This window comes from Propithecus coquereli, unplaced genomic scaffold, assembly GCF_000956105.1.
Source record: "Propithecus coquereli isolate 6110/MARCELLA unplaced genomic scaffold, Pcoq_1.0 Scaffold172, whole genome shotgun sequence".
NCBI classification, from domain to species: Eukaryota; Metazoa; Chordata; class Mammalia; order Primates; family Indriidae; genus Propithecus; species Propithecus coquereli.
Genome location: NW_012141858.1, coordinates 4,313,294 through 4,333,343, shown reverse-complemented (window position 1 = coordinate 4,333,343; position 20,050 = coordinate 4,313,294). Strand labels below are relative to the sequence as shown.

At 42.1% G+C, this 20,050-nt stretch overlaps 1 protein-coding gene across 1 annotated transcript in view; it reads left to right on the top strand.

Annotated features, from left to right (window-relative positions):
* PTPRB (protein tyrosine phosphatase, receptor type, B) overlaps positions 1-20,050 on the top strand; it is a 109,250-nt gene that overhangs the window by 65,590 nt on the left and 23,610 nt on the right. Inside the window, exons 15-21 of the mRNA XM_012642020.1 lie at positions 2,002-2,271; positions 5,369-5,632; positions 7,250-7,513; positions 8,253-8,534; positions 11,685-11,963; positions 12,530-12,679; positions 14,796-15,039. Coding sequence (XP_012497474.1) covers positions 2,002-2,271; positions 5,369-5,632; positions 7,250-7,513; positions 8,253-8,534; positions 11,685-11,963; positions 12,530-12,679; positions 14,796-15,039 — 1,753 coding nt within the window. The remainder of the gene's footprint in view (positions 1-2,001; positions 2,272-5,368; positions 5,633-7,249; positions 7,514-8,252; positions 8,535-11,684; positions 11,964-12,529; positions 12,680-14,795; positions 15,040-20,050) is intronic.

The window sequence follows — 20,050 nt, the reverse complement described above, 5'->3', positions numbered from 1 at the left end:
AAGGATATAAAATTTTTCATTTTAACAAGCAGACTTCCATAACTATATATTTTTCAAAATTTCTCCCTTTTCTCAAAATTCTCTTTTTAAGAAAAAACATACCCATGCTTTCTACTTTACCTGGGATAGCTAAAGAATAAGTACCAAATGAATGAAAAATGTGTCTATTTATTTATATTAATATCACTATTCATATATTATTTTTAAAACAAAAATAAACAATAAGTGCCTTTGAAATGCTAGGCATATCTAGGCATGATCTCTAGTCATACTACAAGGTAGAGATCATTAACTTCATCTTACAGATGAGGAAAGTAAGGCTCAGAAAGTTTATGAAACATTATCAAGGATACATAAAATAAGACCAAGAGCTATAATTCAAATCTAGGTCCATCTGGCTCCAAATCTCATGCTGTTTACTGTGACACAGTACTTCTTAGATGTCTCACATTCTCATGACCATTTATCTAGTTGTAGGGCCTGGGACTTCTATTCCATGCCCTACTATGCCTCTGTTTCATCTCTATATCATGTATCTGTATCCACCCATCTCCAACCATATGTCAAGCACTATGTTAGAGAGTGGTCATTTAATAGCATGACAGAGCCCGTGACCTCAAGAACCTTATAATTTAGTGAAGGAGACAGAAAAGTAAAAAAGCAATTACTACACAACATGGTAAAGGCTAAAATAAGAGTAATTCTGGAACGTTCTGAGAGCAAACAAGAAAAGTCAAGGAAAGCTTCCAGGAGAAAGTAAAAGTTAAGTAAAGAGTAAGAAGTCATCCAGGTAAAGCGTAAATTGACTGGGTTCTAGCAGAAAAAGCAAAACCCTGCACATGAGAGAAAGCATGGCACATTTGAGGCCCGACACGCTACTTACTATACTAGAATAAAAAATGTGAGCCATGTGACCAGGTAAGTAGATAGACCAAATCATGAAGGGCCTTGCATGCCTGGTGGGGTGTTTTAGAATTATGGAGAGCCACTGAAGGGCCATCAGCATGGGAGTGCTAAGAAAATATGCCAGATATGGTACGGAGGTGAGGAAGAAAGGGACTGGTCAAGGGACTGTGGCAATAGTGTATGCCAGAGATGATATGGTCCTCAGGTAGTGACAGTAGAGAAGGAGAGAGCACACAGATTCAAGAGATAGAAGATTTAGGACACAGAAATTATAACACTTGTGTTTGCTTATATGTAGGAGAGTGAGGGTGACAGCCTACGCTTCTGACTTGGATCAAGAGAGAGGAACAAAAGACAATGAGAACGTAGGGGAAGGGAGACGAGGAGTCCTATTTGGATTCTTGAATGTTGGGTATCTGTGGAACATCTGGGGAGAGATGTAATTTGCAAAAACAGGAGAGAGATCTGAGCTGAAAATTTAAATTTGGGAGTTGTCATCTTATGGGTGACAATCTAAACCATGAGGGTAGATGAAACCTCTTAAGAAGGTTATGTAGAATGAGAAAAGAAATGAACCTAGGACAGAAAATATTATTAAGAAATAATACTATTTTGTCTGTCACATCAGGAGCTATAGTACAAATACTATTATATACTACTGCTTAAGCCAAGGCTTAGAGTTTTGACTTGAGTTAATATTGGGAATAAAAATCTAAACTAGAGACATCATTCAGCCATCCAAGTTGCATTCACTGAAGATAAATTTGTTCAGCATTCTTCCACTTTCTAAATACAGAGATACGCATCAGTCTGCATATTTATCAATGTCACTTTCACTAACTCTTCTACCTGTTTGATTTTAAGATCCTCTCTAAAGTCAGAGGAAAAAATGGAATATCAAAGTATTTATACAGACAAGTCAGGCCAAGAAATACTTTCTCCTGTTTTCTCCATAAGGGCACCCAGAAAGTGCGGCACAAATAAAGCAAAGGCATTGTCTCCTACAGCCGTTGATTTAGGAGAGTTGTTCTCAATTGGCTACTTCCTCCTAAATGATAGAACTTGAATTGTCTTGCTTCTCTTGCTTCTTTGCAGTGCCGGCAACTGTCCAGGGAATAAGCGCAGACAATGCATACAGCAGTCATTCCTTAATAGTAAGCTGGCAAAAAGCTGTCGGTGTGGCAGAAAGATACGATGTCCTGCTTCTAAATGAAGATGGGATCCTTCTGAGCAACACGTCAGAGCCAGCCACCACCAAGCAACACAAATTTGAAGATCTAACGCCAGGCAAGAAATACAAGATACAGATCCTAACTGTCAGTGGAGGTCTCTTTAGCAAGGAAGCTCAAACTGAAGGCCGAACAGGTAATTAGCACCCCTTCTTGTTTTGAACCAGATATCTCTAATGTCTACTGTTGTGTAAGAATCACAGGGTGAGAGGGGTGAAGCCACATTGGGGGTGGGAGGATACCTATTTCCTGACACAGTAGTAGCATTCACCCTGATTCACCACTTCCACACCAGCCAGTCTGTCCCCAAGGGCTTGAGCTCACCACACTGATTCCGATTTTTCATTAAAACTGGGGCTATTCATTTCCTATTGCTGTTTTAATAAATTACCACAAACATAGTGGCTTAAAACAACACACTTTTATTATCTTATAGTTCTTTCAGGTTAGAATCTGAAAACGGGTCTTATAGGACTAAAATCAAGATCTCAGGTGTCAGCAGGGCTCTGTTCATTCTAGAGACTTTAGGGGGAGAATCTGTTCCTTGCCTTTTTCATCTTCTGGAGGCCACCCACATTCCTTGTCTCGTGTCCCCCTTCCAGCAATGACGTTGCTCCAACCTCTGCATCTGCCCTCACATCTCTTTCTCTGCTCTCCTGCCACCTTCTTCCATCTTTAAGGACTCTTAGCAATTACCTTGGCCACCACATGGACAATCTGGGATAACCTCTTTGTCTCAGAATCCTTAACTTAATCACAACTACGGAGTCCCTTCTGCCACATAAAGTAGCTCATTCACAGGTTGCAGAGATTAAGATGTGGACATCTCTGGGGCCATTATTCAGACAACCACACTGGCCTAATTAATTGATTAATTATTTATTAAGTACCTAGGTCTTAAGGGGAAGGGGGTGAGGTCGATAGGGACATAACAATGAGTCAGGCATGCTTCTTGTCCTTGAAGAGCTGACTGACTAGATGGGGAGACAGATGCATCAACAAATAATGATAGTATATTGTGATACTGATTATATATAAGAGAGAAATGTCCAACGTTCAGGAAAGCATGGAGGTCGGGTGGAATTGGGAAGTCTTCATAAAAGTGACATTTCAATACTGTCATGAAAAATAAAGCAATTCTCCATATGGAGAGAAGGTGCAAAAACAGCCATGCAGACATACTGTCCTGAGCAAAGGCTGGGAGCTGTGGGAGGAACAATGAGAAGTTGTAAGTAGCTGACTTGTGTGGTACACAGTGGAAAGCTGAGGCTGGAGAGCCAGATTGGGGCCAAATTAGAAAGTGCCTTCCTCAGGAGTTTATTGTTTGTTATCTTATAAGCAGTACGGAGGCAATAAAAATTTTTCAGCTAGAGAGTAATTGTTTTGTAATAAAAATTTGTACCTTAAAAAAGATAAGGCCAGGCATGGTGGCTTGTGCCTGTAATTCCTGCACTTTGGGAGGCTGAGGTAGGAGGATGGCTTGAGGCCAGGAGTTCAAGACCAGTCTACTCAACATAGTCAGACCCTGTCTCTACAAAAAAATAAGAAAACTAGCCAGGTGTGGTGGTGCAAGCCTGTAGTCCCAGCTACTTGGGAGGCTTAGGCAGGAGAATCACGTGAGCCCAGGAGTTTGAGGCTGCAGTGAGCTATGACCACACCACTATAATCCAACCTAGGCACAGAGCAAGACCCTGTCTCTTAAAAAAAAAAAAAAGAAAGATAAGTCAGATAGCAATGGGGAATGGATTAAAAGGAGAAGAGACCAGAGGTGAGGAGACCGTTTATTAATTCATTCACTATTGAATACATACTACATGCTAGGCACTGTTTTAAATACTGGATATACAGAAGTGAATACAAGTTCTTATCGTCATGAAGCTTATGTTCTAGTATGGAGGAAAGCTAAGAAACAAAATAAATGAGTAAAAGACATAGGAGGTTGGATGGTAATAAATACCAAGAAAAAAATTAAAGCAGGCAAGTGGAAAGGCAAGGGTTGCGGGCTTACAATTTTAGATAGTACAGTCCTGGAAGACTTCACTGAGAAGGTGACATTTGAGCAAAAATCTGAAAGAAGTTAGAGGGTCAGGCAGATATTTAGGGAATATCTGCCTGACTAAGCAGAGCCAACAGCAAGCAGAGACCCTGCGTGGGCGTGTGTCTGAGCTGTTGGAGGAACAGTAAAGAGGCTGAAACAATGAGTGAGAACAAGAGTGGGGGGTGGGATCAGAGAGGTGATGGGGACTTGACACCACTGCAGGTATCAGATGATAAGGATCAAAAGCCAAGCTAATGCCAGGAGACGTGGAGCATGCCTGTAAACCCAGCTACTCAGGAGGCTAAAGTGGGAGGATTGCTTGAGGCCCGGAGTTCAAGATCAGCCTGGGCAACATAGTGAGATCCCATCTTTAAAATGAAACTAAATGAAATGAAATAATACAGGAGCCCTAATGAAGAATAGTAGATACAGTCAAGAAGTATTTCTGCATTAGAAAAGGTGGTACTTGGTGGCTGAAAGAGGAAAAGAAGAAGATTCCAGAGTTTCTACCTGGGGTGTCTGGCAGAAGGTGATTCCATTAAAGGAGATAAGAGAAGCAGGAAGAAGGAGGGTCAAGGAGAAATCTAGACTCTGTTCTGCATTGAATTTGAGATGTCTGAATGACTTGCAGAGAAAGGGAACATAGGCAAGTAGGAATATGGGCCTGAGCTCAGAAGAGAAGTGAGCTGGACATAAAAAGCTTTGGACCAAAATGCTAGTTAAATCCGTAAAGTAAATGAGAGTGATTGCTCGGCTAGTCCTATAGAATACGAAGGGACCCAGTGATGGAACCATGGGAAAGACCCACTAGTAAGAGCCTGGCATAAGGAGAGGAGAAAGCAAAAAGAGCCTGAGAAAGAGCGTGCAGGGTGGAGGGAGGAGAACCCAGGCGAAATCAAGACAGATGTCCCGTTCAGTTTCTGCCGGCATCTCAAGCCTTCCGAGGAACCAGGCAGCAGCTGTGCCAACAGTTTGGCCGCAGGCCGTTCCTAGCAGCACTTGTCCCCCTTGCCAAGAGGTAGCATTAAAGCCCAAAAGGGGCACAAAATTCTGATATGAAACTTTTAAAAATGGTTTTGGCTTTTCCTACTGTTTCTCTTTCCCATATCCCTGAATCTGACTTTCTGTTTGCTTTTCCCTTTCTTTCCCACCCCCTGCCTCTCCCTCCCTCATTCTCTTGCTCCTGACTTTCCAGTCCCAGCAGCTGTCACCAATCTGAAGATCACAGAGAACTCCACCAGGCACCTGTCCTTCAGCTGGACGCCCTCCGTGGGGGAGCTCAACTGGTACAATATCTTTCTGTACAACCCGGATCGGACCCTTCAGGAGAGAGCGCAAGTTGACCCTCAAGTCCAGAGCTTCTCTTTCCAGAACTTGCTGCAAGGCAGAATGTACAAGATGGTGATTGTAACTCATAGTGGGGAGCTGTCGAATGAATCTTTCATATTCGGTCGAACAGGTAAGACTGGGACCCAAGCAGTAATGAACAGCAAGGCAATTGTCACTGGCTTTTCCTTGATTTGTCCTTAGTGTCCTGTTCTATCCAGGATGTAGCTTCATGTGAAATGTGTGACTTTCAGGTTTTTTGACCCTAAATTACACCTTTGATTATACACAGATAATTTGTAGCCCCTTTTTACCCTGGCTTCTGCTCTTTGCCTCCACTTGTTTGCTTGATGGGGTTTGGTGAAAAATGAATCTGGTCCCTCCACTTGCCAGCGGACTGTATAAGAAGGTGGTATGTGACCCATCACGGCTCAGTTCAAGCTATGCCCTTCGGCTTTCTACAAGAAGCAGATGGAGTGGAGGGCAGGAGCAGAGAAAGACAACCACAAATTGAACAAACAAGCAGTGACTGCTGTGAATTGGAAACACAGCACTAGAGGAAATGAAAACAGAGAGTTTCAGGATACTGAGTGAGAGATAGAGGGAGAGAAAGAGACATCTCTCTGGGCTGCAAATAAGAAACAGAATCTACTTTTTTCTATGAGTTTGTTATCTCCTATTCAATTTTTTTTCCTCATCTGACAATAGTTTTGGGGTGCTCTTCTGTGCCAGGCACACGGCTGACTGCTGAAATATGACAGTGAAAGACAGACAAGGCGCCTGACCTCAGAGAGCTGCACACCAGGGGAGAGGGGAGGGGACTGGGACAGATTTTAAAGGGAGATGATTTGAAAACACCTTAAATTCTATGAAAGAAATGAACAATGTGTCACAACAGTGACTTGGCAGGACAAGAGACTGCTTTAGATAGAGAAGGCACTGCAGCTGAGACCTGAGATGAGGGGAGCCACGTGAAGACATACGCCAAGGACACCCAGCAGAAGTGCTCAGTATGTCTTTTGAAAGGAATGGAAAAGAGCAGCAACACACCTCGACCACAAATAGAATTGCCTAGATGGTGCCGTTTTCAGGCCCCCTGCCCTCTGCACACCTTCCCTTACCTGCCCAACAATATTTAAAGTCCCCCCAACAGGTGGCAACAGTCTTCATTCTCCAAAGAATAACAAAGCTTAAATCTCCACGGGACAGGTGGCCATGTGGCTAATTTATACAATGGGGGGAGTGACTGTTAACATTTCTTTTCCTAAATGAGGTTGTGCCAATACAGATTGTATAAGAAAGAGCGTAAGAAAACTGAGAACCTAAAGGAGAATGGAGAGGAAGTAACGAGACCCAGAGAGGGTTGTTATGGGACGGTGGCTGCTAGTGAGATGGGCCAGACTGGGAGGAACTGGAACATTTTATGAACATTTTCTGGGCCTTTTATGAGCTAAGTTACAAACTATTTGCCTAGTCTTAATTAAGCATTTAGGAAGATTTCATTTGACATGTTTATCAGGGTGCGTGTGGCAAGCATACAGAAGTCACCACCTGTTTTGTTTTGTTTTAATTTGTGCCACATCTCTAGACCGCACGCCCCTGAACTTAAGCGATCTGAAATGTAGGCGAGATACGACTCTACAGGACGTATGACTCGCCCGCAGGCCCAACGTGGCTCACATTCTCACCTGCAGGCCAAAAGGCCTTCGTTTCTGTTTTGTTCTCAGTGAGAGTTTTTCTTCTGTTTAAGTCCCAGCCTCCGTCAGTAATCTCAAGGGGTCCAATCGGAACATGACAGACAGCCTTTGGTTCAGCTGGAGTCCAGCCTCTGGGGACTTCGACTTTTATGAGCTGATTCTCTACCATCCCAATGGCACGAAGAAGGAAAACTGGAAAGACAAGGACTTGACAGAGTGGCGTTTCCACGGCCTCGTTCCTGGAAGGAAGTACACGCTGTGTGTGGTAACTCACAGCGGCGACCTCAGCAATCAGGTCACAGGGGAGAGCAGAACAGGTAGGTAGCCCAGGTGCCAATGGCCAAGGGTGGGTGGGACGTAGCTTCAAAAAGACACATTTTCATTATGATTTTAATGGTAAGAAATAAAGTTATTAATGATGTGCCATGTGCTAGCCCTGAGCTTGAGAAGGCACTATGGTAGAGTAGATAAAGGACACAGGTTTTGGTCAAAAAGATCTAGGTCCTTAGCTTAGTTCTGCCATTCACCTGTATGAAGCTGGATAAGTCATGGAACCTCTCTAAACCTCAGTTTTCTTACTTGCAAAATGGGGATAATCATATACATCATCATTGTGTTGCTATGACCAGTGCTTCCTAAATGATTTTATGTCATGGGAACACATAGATAATATTAATATCTGTGTGCCACCCTGGGATCAATCAGCCAGGTTGTCTGCAACTGGACATAATTGTCTGTGGACCCCAGCCCTGTCGCCCCCAAATCTGATGGAATCAATACCTTCGCACACTTGTAACCCATTCAGAGCACACTCATGTTCCACAGTGCCCCAGTAAGGAAGCTCTGGTTATGAATATTTAAGAAAAGATATGTAAAATAATTGAGGACAGTACCTTACACCTAATAAATATTATAAAGGAAAGCTCCTACTACTATATTATTATCATATTATCTCTTCCTACAAAGTACATTAAAATGTACTGATGTTGCTCAGCTGTCTTATTTGTATATGTTATGGATGTGATAATGTGATTTTTCACTTTCTCCTACATACAGCCCCAAGTCCTCCCAGTCTTATGTCATTTGCTGATGTTGCGAACACATCCTTGGCCATCACCTGGAAAGGGCCCCCAGACTGGACGGACTACAATGACTTTGAGCTGCAATGGTTGCCTAGAGATGCACTCACTGTCTTCAACCCCTACAACAGTAGAAAATCAGAAGGACGCATCGTGTATGGTCTTCGTCCAGGGAGATCCTATCAATTCAGTGTCAGGACCGTCAGTGGCGATTCCTGGAAAACCTACAGCAAACCAATTTTTCAATCTGTGAGGACAAGTATGACACGTTTTGCTACTCTTTATTCTCATTTGGGGTGAGAGGAAATATATGTTCAACATCTTATTTCAATGGAGCTTGGTTTAAATCCACATTTTTTGCTTGGGATTGGTTGGATTTGAATTCAGGCAGAAATCTATACAGATTTGTTCATTTGTTCAACATTAACAGCAATAGATGATAAAGAAATAATCTCTGCCCTCACGGAGCTTATAATTAGGTGGGAGGCACTACCATTAAACAGTATATTTTGGGTGTGATGCAGGAAGTATTAATAAATGGCACTATAGAAAGACCGGTAGACCCAATACCAGGGAGCTTGCTGGAAGAAGAAACAGCCAAATTGAACACAAGGAAAGAGCAGGATTCACCAGGCAGAGGTGGGGGAAGAAGTGAAGAATATTCCAGGTAGAGTGAATAAAATATTCCAAGATCAGGGAGGAGAAAGAAAGATCAGCTAATAAGGAACAGAAAGACGTTTACCTGGCCAGAGCATAAAAGGTGAGGATTAAGAGAATCAGATCGTAAAATGTCTATGTGTCATGGTAACAACTTTTAACTTCATTCTGAACCAATTGGAGCCACTCAATTTCAGCAAAGATACCACAATCATTACTTACACTTTAGAAAGTCACTCTGGGTACAGTGTAGCAAATAGATTGAAAGGGGCAAGACTAGAAGCAGAGGGATCAGTTAGGAAATACTTCTGCACATCCCTAAGAGAAAATATTTTCACCATGAAGTGTATACCAGTTTCTTCCCAAAGGCATTTTGGGATAGATGTAGCAATCCTCAAAGAAGCAATGATTTTCAGTGTAGGAACCTCAATGCAAATATTTATTTTTCAATAATACTCAGTACTTGTAGCTCCTAAGATCAGATGAGATACTTATTGGTTGTTGATAAAATACATAATAGAAAATTAGAAATTTAAGCAGGTAGTTGTTTTATTTATTCAATAAACATTAATGCTATAACAGGTATAACTTGTGCTCCGTATGATATCCAAAGAGCAGTTTGGGATCAGATTGTTGTGTGTCAAGAGAAATATGTGAAAAATAACTAAGAGTTTTATATTAATACTTTATAGCAAGCTCAGGCTGAGTTTTCAGTGGCTTATTGTGCACTGTGTTAAGATTGTATTAATAAATCTGTTAAACAGAACAACCTGCAGCAGTTACCAAACCCAAGGCTGGGCTCTAAACACTATTTCCATTGCTTCTTGGTATTGGAGTCACCAAGGGAAACATAACATAGTCAAGCACTGGGTGAAACAAATCTTTACTTACATAGAGAAGAGACAGAGCAAGATCAGCTTCAGTAGTATGTGTCAGTCCCCCATGGCCAGGAGGTCTCTCCCAGTTGCCGATGCAGGGCCACTGGCTTTGTGCACTTTTGTTAGGCTGCAGTAGAAGGACCCTCTCCTCAGAGGACAGATATAGGACTGGTGTTGGCCAGATGCCATGTGATACACATGCTTAAACAGAGCAAAAGAGCATACATTGAGTTCACAACAGGGAAAGATATTCCCATACAGGCAATAAGCCCAGCACAGGCCCTTGAGGGTACTTGATCTCTTGGTAAGGAAATGTTTGAGGCCCAAGGGGTCAAAAGAAGAAATATTTCACACATGAGACTGCCTTTCCCAACAGCATAGCAGGAGCTCAATTTAAAGAGTTCATACAACTCCATAGAAGATGGGCTTATAGATCACAACTGGACTATTGTCTTCAGTCCTGGATGCTAGAATTGAAGAAAAGCATTTACCAAATGGGGCACGCCCAAGACAAGAACAGCACAAAGAGGAACTCAATCCCGTGTATTATGAGGAATGATGATGATTTTTTTTTTTTTGGGATTGTACTCATTAGGATTGGATTTGTCTGTGGGTAACAGAAAATCCAAAATAACAGAGGCTTAAACAGAATAGAAGTTTCTAATTCTTACATAAAATCATTTCATCAAGATAAGACTTGATTTCTTACAAATATGCTCCAACCACGATGAACAACTTGCAATTCTCAATTATCTACCTTCCCACTTTCCCCAGCCCCTCTCTTGGTGCCTGGGTTCCTGGTTTTCTCAACCCAGAATTCCCCTCTCCCAATACCTTGGCCAGGTGCCATCTCTGCCATAAAGTTTACTGACTTCTGTAAACTCTGGCAGCTAAAGTTTTGTGTCACCCCACACAGCACCTTCTTTCCCCTTTTTTTCTGGTACAGTCTCCTTTCTACCTTGTATTATGGCTATTTTGGACTCATCTCCCTTCCTGGAGGTTAAGGCCAACGTCTTACCTACCTCTCCACTGTTCACAGTCCCTACAAGAGCACCTTGTACATCATAGGTACCTGTTTCTATCAGCACTTGAAATATTTCACTCCACTCCCTCCTTGTTCACATGATTTCTGAGGAAAAGGCAGATGTAATTCTTATCTTTGTTCATCTATAGGGAAGATGTTTTTCCCCCTCTGGCTTCTTTTAGGAATTTATATTTGATTTTCCGTAGTACGAAAACTATATGCCTAGGCATAGTGGGTTTTTTGGCATATATTCTACCTGTTGTTTTCTGAGCTTCCTGGATCTGCAGTCTGGTGTCTGGCATTAATTTGTGGGAAATTCTTAGTCAGTATTGTTTCAAATATTTCTCCCTTTTTTTTCTTCTTCTTCTGCTTCTTCTGGTAGTCTGTTATATGTATGTTATAACCTTTTGCGACTTAGCTGACATTTGTGTTCCTTGGTATGAAACAAGAATTACAATGCTAAGTGTTTCCAAGTTGTGATTGTTTAGGACAAGAAATCCTATAACAAAGCATGTGTCAGCAGAAGGTTGGTTGTTTTCCAAATCAGAGCACTACTCTGCCTCACCTTCCCTCTGACTTTGGCCACTTGATTTCAGTGCCCTCTTTGATCATGTTGTCACTTCATGATTTTCTAACAGGACAGCATTTTAACTTTTGATGCTTCTCAAAGTGGGGTCTAGCAGGCAGAAATTCCCTTGGTGATCCGTGAGAATTTTTTCCTCTTAAAACAATCCAAGTAAATTTTGAGAACTATTTATTTAGATCCCAGAGCTAGTTGGAAACAAAAGAGCTGGAGGAAAAATGTGTCTCCTAGAGTTCTGAAATGTGTCTATTCCTCTCTCTCCTTTAGAGCCAGACAAGATACAAAACCTGCATTGCCGACCTCAGAACTCAACGGCCATTGCCTGTTCTTGGATCCCTCCTGATTCTGACTTCGATGGGTATAGCATTGAATGCCGGAAAATGGACACCCAAGAAGTTGAGTTTTCCAGAAAGCTGGAGAAAGAAAAATCTCTGCTCAACATCATGATGCTAGTGCCCCATAAGAGGTACCTGGTGTCCATCAAGGTACAGTCAGCCGGCATGACCAGCGAGGTGGTTGAAGACAGCACCATCACAATGATAGACCGTAAGTGTCCCTGGAGGTGCACCTGGAGCCTCCTTTCACTCAGGGTGAGGGGGCTCTGCACCTTCTTTGTCATACTGTCCCCACTATTCACTTGCATACAGTTCACGTTTGCATAAGCCCATCTGGTTGTCACTTGGAAAGGAGGACCTAAAAGACTCCAAGAAATGAAAACATTTCTCTGGCTGAAGTACCCTGCCAGCAAACAAGTTAAGTGATCTTAAAGTAACTGGATGAGTTAGTATTTAAATACATCACTGTGCCTGATATAGTTGGAGCTGTAATGGAGCTTTTAAGCAATTTGATGCTACAACTTCAGGAAATCCTGCTGAAGAGCTGCCTCTTTCATTATGTTTAATGTGCCACTCGCAAATCACTTCCTCTCCCTGCTTTCCTTCAGGAGAGAGGAGAGTTTCTTGATTATAAGTGTTAAACACATACACACATGTGCGTGTACACACACATACGGTCTGAGGTAGGAGTGGAGCCCTGCATTTCACTAACTGTTGTTTATCATGTGAAAGCAGAGTTGTGACCCCTCGTGGTTCCTTCCTCACCCCTTTTCCCAGGCCCCCCTCCTCCACCTCCACACATACGTGTGAATGAAAAGGACGTGCTAATTAGCAAATCTTCCATCAACTTCACGGTCAACTGCAGCTGGTTCAGTGACACCAACGGAGCCGTGAAATACTTCACAGTGGTGGTGAGAGAGGCTGATGGTAAGTTGTCATGAGTTAACTCTACTATTTCTCACAGTTCACGTGGGGACTGTTTCTGTGACAAGTTTTTAATATCATCTGGCTCAATCTCTGCTGGATACACAGAGATGTAACAAAAAACTCCTCAAAGACTCAAAAAATAGGCAATAAAGCCTATTATCCTCTGGGTTGAATTATTAAATGGGAAAATAATAATGATAGCAACAACAGCAATGACAACAATGACCGTCATTGATTGAGCCCTTACTATGTGCTAGGCGTTGCTGGAAGTGCATTGTGCGTATTGACCCGTTCTATCCTCTTCACTGTTTATTCCATCTTGCCTACTGCTCTCTTGTTCCGCCATTGAACAGTAGTATGCTTCAACTCTCTCCGCCCATCCCTGCCTCAAACACCTCAACTGACCATACACTCTCAAACCACCCACCAATTTACAAAAATAACCAAAAGCTTGAAAGAAGGAAAAGATGTTCATGAGAATCATTCCTCCTTTTTCTAACGAATTTTGAGTAGTATGTTTTATTCTATAGTTTCCTAAATTATTTACTGTCTACCTAATGCCTGCGGACTGGGCAAATACTGGGTAGTAGTTATCACAACATTCCGTTAACCACTGAGTATGATCTTCAGAGCTTATTATAACAACATTTGCCAAACCACCAGTAGGAATGTTGTGTTTGGGGCACACATGTCCATGTATGTATTTGCCACTGAGGTCTTGTGTGTTATGTCTCCAGAAGAGATGCTCATGCCTGGAATGGCATTAATACATTTTACCTTCCTTATATTTTTCAAAATTGTTTAATGTGCCACACATGAGTTTCTTAAGCATCCCTGATAATTTTGACCCATTTGGGACTAAGGGAGAAACTTTAAACCTGACAAACACTGAAGCAATTTCTAGGCTAAATGGTATTTTAATCTCACTGGGTATCTAACAGTCTGTGTGCTTTTACATTTTATTTAATTGTACTAAAGCTAGTTGTGCATAATTAATTAAATAATTTCAAGGGTCAGTGGTGCATCCCAGATTTCCTCACACCTCATAATTGAAGATAAATTGGTGAACTGCGGAAAGAATTTAGATTTAATTAGGCTGCAATGAAGACAATGTTTTATTCCATGAATATAAGGCAGTGACCAAAAAGAAGTCACACCCCAGAAAACAGCCTTGTGTTTTCCAACTGTGTTGAGTTTCCATTATTGATGTCCATGGAGATTGGCTGTGGTTCCTTGGTGGGCTAAGATAACAACCCATGTCATAGAAATGTCATTTATAGCATATATGCTTATTCTAAATGCAGCGTTCCTTTTTAACTACTGCCAACAAAATATTATTTCCAAGACCCGCTCATTGTGAGAAAATTTTATTAAACAAGAGTCCAGGATGCTACGATGAACCCCCACAGTACCACTCCTTCAAGTTCATTGTAAATGGTATCTGATCTTTATAATATTTATCTTCCTACTTTTGCTTTTCTCCAGCCAACATCAAAACTAGCTTGCAGTGCCAAAACACACAGCAGGCTGGGTAGATGGGGGAAGAGTTCTGGGAAGTGCTCTGAGCGAGGGGCCGAATTTGAGCCAGGATTAAACTGTACTCAAGATAACAGAAAGCCACACGCAGAGCAATTATCAGACCAGGCATGGCACATGGAGCGTGCCTTGTGGGATGACCTCTCTGACCTGTGACATGATTTCTCTTATCTTTTCCCTATTTCCCAGGTCATAGGGGTTTCCTTATTAGCTCAACTACAGTGGTTATTGGCAAGGTAGAGAGCTCACTGAGTGGGTTGACTCTCACAAGGGGGAGTTGTCCAACTCTCTGGAGTTGCAGGACATGTTATCATTTCATGCAATGACTTACCCTCATTTTATTTCCTAGGAAAATGATGGTATAGATGTGTATTTTACATACACACATACATACTTTATTTTTATTTTAGAAAAAGTGAATTAAAATTAATTTCATTAGGAGAATTTCACATCATCCTCTGAGATCCCAGGATCTGTACTTTGTTGATGGCCAGAGATAGTGGATGAAACCACTTAGAAATCACTGAAATCACTCAAGTCACGAGAAAGGCTGTCCTTAACTGTGGGTTTTCTCCTCCAGGCAGTAATGAGCTGAAGCCAGAACAGCAGCATCCTCTCCCTTCCTACCTGGAATACAGGCACAATGCCTCCATTCGAGTGTATCAGACCAATTATTTTGCCAGCAAATGTGCTGAAAGTCCTGACAGCAACTCCAAGAGTTTTAATATTAAGCTTGGAGCAGAGATGGAGAGCCTCGGTGGAAAATGCGATCCCAATCAGCAAAAATTCTGTGACGGACCACTGAAGCCACACACTGCCTACAGGTTAGATGGATTACCATCATTTTGCTAGGAGGGACGTGCTACATTACTAGGCACTCAGCTGTCTGAGCATCTGATGCATGTGAGCTCCTGTAGATTAATAACCTATGTTACAAGAGTACTCTATATATTACTGGGTAATTTATAAAAGTTGGGTTCCTGCCTCCATTTGCAGGTAATGTGTAAAGAGGGCCTTCAGCCTTGTACAGAAGCTCCAATTCTTTATGTGTAGAATGCAAGGTTCTTAACAGATTGTTCTTTCTCCTACAACTTCTTTAACATGAGTCAGATAATTTACGATGTTCGCTATTGTGAAAATGTCCAAATATTAATAGAAAGACTGAGCTTAGGGAAACCCAAACCATATAAGGTTATATCTACCACTTTTAATGAAGACTGGAATTATACTTATTTATTTACCTTCTAAGGCATTGTAAAGATAGTCCAGACAGAACTCTTAAGGGAAGAGGGCCCCTGAATGAATGGGGCACCCTCTTCTCCCACTGAGATGGCAGATGTAAAGGAGCAGCAGTTTGGCTTTGGCCCCACAAGCATTGCTGCCGACAGCAGGCCCTCCCAGCCGCAGGAATTGGTAGTGCTCTTGCTCTGCACTGCGTTTTCAGAAAGCAGGTACAAGCAGGAGTATAAGGCATCCCAATCGGTCTCCTCAGGAGACAGGGACTGAGGCTACAGACATCCCAGAGTATTACTTTTGCAGAGGATGTACCTTCTCTGTTGGGTGTTGGACGAGCTGCTATCTAGGCCATTGTGGCAGCCAATCAGGGTCTCCATGGGCCAGTGTCCATTCTGGTTGGTCAGTGCTGAGATCTCATTGATTCTCACATATTTGGAGTATCGCTCTTGGGTCTCAGTAGACAAAACTCTTCCACCAGATCCAAAAGGAGACTATGACATAGCATCACACCAGAGAGAGTTTTTAGCCCCTCCCTTGCATCAACAAAGGCAGGCAGATGTTTTTCCTAAAACAAAAGATTCGCTTTTGGCAGGATCTCTGTGGAGGTACCTCTGCTTCAGACTCAGCAGAAGCTTGCTGTTGCCTCCCAGGCAAAGTCAGCATTTCTAGAGTAAACACACAAACTTATTAGTGATATTTACTTCAAGAAGTAAATATCCGCTCAACCAGCTGCCAGACCCACAGCCCCCTGTCAGCCCACAGCTGCGCACTTGGGCCCCGTATCAGCTCCATTTTCACAGCACCCCATCCCTACATCCCTCCAATACTGCATTTACAAGTGGCTTTTAACCCTTTATCAAATTACCTGTCCTCTTCACTAGACTGCAAGAGCTTACAGTCTAATAGGGGACACAGAAATGTCATGGGTTATGAAACAATATGGCATATACCTGGCACAAATGAGGTACCGGTGAAATGTTTATGAACAACTAAGGGAACGAGCCAAAATGCTTGTGAATAGTGCAAGAAGAAGTAAATATCATATGAGCCTACCTAAAGGAGATGAGATCTCAGAAGAGCAAGGGCGAAACATAAGAGAGATCAAAACACTGGGATTCTTCAGTTCCTGTGAGAATCAAGAGATGCTTCAGCTTCTCGGTTACTTGGGCTCAAGAAAACTTCAGCAAAAGTCTCCCAAAGGTTTTCTCTTTTTGAGTTGGAAAGTTGAGGCTCATTTTGTTTATTCACTTACGGAGAGAAAAGGAGTGAAGATGACTCATTCTGAATTTCTGAGTGAGAGCAAGAAGCTACAGACAATTTGGATCTGGATCAGCACCCATAGTAGCTGCAGAGGTCTTTGGAAGAGCCCCTGCGTTTGAATTCCACCTCTGCTACTTTTTAGCTGTGTAACCTTGTAAGCAGCATTTCAGTTCTCTAATCCTGACTTTCCTCATCTGCAAAGCATCATAGGGTTGTCCTGAGGAGTAGTCCTGAGGATGTGATAGATCAAATCCTGTCATGTCCCTTCCAGATTAAGGTATTCCCATGGTTACCATTCACTTACAAGAGCAGCATTTCAGTTCTCTAATCCTGACTTTCCTCATCTGCAAAGCATCATAGGGTTGTCCTGAGGAGTAGTCCTGAGGATGTGACAGATCAAATCTTGTCATGTCCCTTCCAGATTAAGGTATTCTCATGGTTACCATTCTCTTACAAGAGCAAGCGCAGGTTCCAGAGCAGGGCACACAAAGCCCTTGCCTTCTCTCTTCTGCCTACCTTGCCAGCCTTGCTCCGATCGTTTGGCCCAGGTACACCTGCCTTCTTGCTACTCCCCTCCTTAGAGTTCCCTGAATGTGACATAGCTCTCTTATACCTCTGAGCTTTTGCATATTCTTTTCACTCTCTTTGAAATGCTTTCCACTCTCGTCTGGCTGGTGAATTTCTTCATATATTTCAAAAGCCAGCTCAACCCCCTACCAGACCCACACCACCCCTGCCAACCCACGGCTGCACCGTTAGGCCCCCCCTGAGCTCCATTCTCACAGCACCCCATCCCTGCATCCCTCCAATACTGCATTTACAAGTGGCTTTTAACCCTTTATTGAATTACCTGTCCTCTTCACTAGACTGCAAGAGCTCACAGTCTAATAGGGGACACAGACACGTCATGGGTTATGAAACAATATGGCATGTACCTGGCACAAACGAGGTGCTCGTGAAATGTTTATGAACAAATAAGGGAATGAGCCGAGATGCTCTATGAAAGTTACACATTCTTGTTATAGCTTAACCAACTCAGGGCATACAAACTTGTTTTCTAGAACACAGCTTTCATATATTTCTTCAATATACATTTGGTTCAGTCCTGTTAAAAGCACGCCAGAAGACAATGCTTGATAAGAGGAGGCACAGCCTTTCAAAGCACATGGGAGAGCCACATGCTAAGCAGCCTCTTGTGTGGTGACAGCTGAATTCCTGCTCAGCGCAGTCAGAATTCTGCCTGTCTCAGGGCGATAATCACCACAGTGACCCTCGACATTGTCAGGCATCTTTTTTCCAAAGGGAAGAGGTACACAGGAAAGAACATGGAAAAAGAAAAATTAGGATTGAAAAGAAATGGGAAATGCTAGGTTTAACCGATATGCAAGTTTATTATGTCAACGAATGTCATGTGCTCCCTTTCATTGTTGGGTTGCTATTATCCGTATGTATTATTAGCATTGTTCCATGTGGAAGGAGAAAGGGCAGATCATTATGGGGAGAGGCAGCTTGGAAGTTAGGAAAATACTGATCTGGTTTTGCTTTTATTCTAAATAGAATAGCAATGTGACCATGGTCAGGTGGTCAGGCTTCTCCTGACCTCATTTTCCTCAAATGAAGGAAATTAAACCACATGATCTCTAACTTTCTGCTATAGAATTCTGATTCTGGACACATTGAAAGTGGAAATAATTCTATCAAATATCTGTTCATTAAAATAGTGTCTTATTCATACTATGGTCATGCCGATAATAATATGTTCAATATATGTTTTATCGTCTCCTCTGTGTAAGGTACTGGGCCAGGTATTGTGGGTGATAGAAAGATAAATAAGAGGGAGCCCCTGCCTTCAAGGAGCTTATGATGCAGAAAGAGAAAGAAGACCTGTCTATAAACGTACAGGCAGAAACGTTGAAGGGCACGAGAGCTATAGGAAAATAAGTGCCGCGGAGGTTCAGAGGCTTCTTGAAGGGAGTATCGTTTTCCCTGAGTATTAAAACATACAAAAGGACTTGGAAATAGGGAGATAGGGACAGGAGGAGATTCAGTGTGGAGAGACGAGGGAATAGTGGGAGTCAGAGTATGAAGAGAAATTGTTTAGAGAAGAGCAAATAGTCCAGTTTCAAACAAAGGGTGTGTGAAAAGGAGGAGTGGGGAATATAAGACCAGGATGACAGGATGAGACAGGACTGTGGGTGGGTGCTAAGTGTGGGCTAGAAAATGTAGTTGTGGTATTTATTTTTTGGAACAAGTTGTAAGGACAGAGTTACTGATGACCCATTAATTTTAAGCCAAGCCTATACTAGGTCATTATCTCCTTCCTGTGTTCCTGAAGGTTCTTATTCATCTGTATCCATTTTGTGCTTTGCGTTTACATCTGTGATTCCTAGAATTTCAGAGCAGAACATGTCAAGGTTGTTATAACTGATGTTTTTATTTTATAGCTGAGGAAACTGAGCCATAAAGAACTTTAGGGACCATTTAACTGATTAGTGACAGAGTGAGAGCTAGACCTCAGATCCTCCGATTCCCAGCCCAGGCTCTTTTTGCCATCCCCCCAATAGAAGTCGTTGCTTTTAACCAAAAATTAAGCCAAAAGGAATTATGGGAAAGAGATCTGCACTAGGAGTCAGAAAACGTGGAGTTTAGTTTTCTTTCACCAGCTTTCTCTGTGATCTTGGGCAAGAAAACATGGACTCTCTCCAGAATTTAGGTTCCAAACCTCTACAGTAATATAATAAGCTCCCTTATTATACTGGAGAGATTGAAGATGATCAAATAGAACCATGTAGGAAAAAGTCCTTCCACACATATAAATCACTACAAAAATGTAAGAAACTCTTATCATCAGAGACACTCCTTTCAATATCCAAATATATAATAAATTAGCAACACACTGACTTCTCACCTTGCCATTTAACGTGCAGTGACTGCCTGTTAACCTTTTGGGGACATTTCACAATATACTTCCATCAACAGTCTTTTATTCCTGGAAGTACAACTTCTGACTTGGAAAGGACCTTTTAGAGATGGAAATTATAGATGTGGTTGATCAATATCATCTTGATGTTCATTTTACAAGATTACACTTGGACCTGGGCATGAGTTAGATCAGAACTATTTGCCCAGGCCTAGTGCTGCTTCAGCATTGTCACAGGACATGGCCAGATACCTTTGGGTTAAACAAATGTAGAATTTTTAAAAGGAAAGAGGAGTCTTCCATTTACTTTCATAAAATTTAAATTAACACTAGCAAAAGTTTTCCCATATAAACCAAGCCTAAAACTCTATCAGTAAACCTACAGCCAGAGACTCTTCAAGATAGAAGGAACTCAAGAA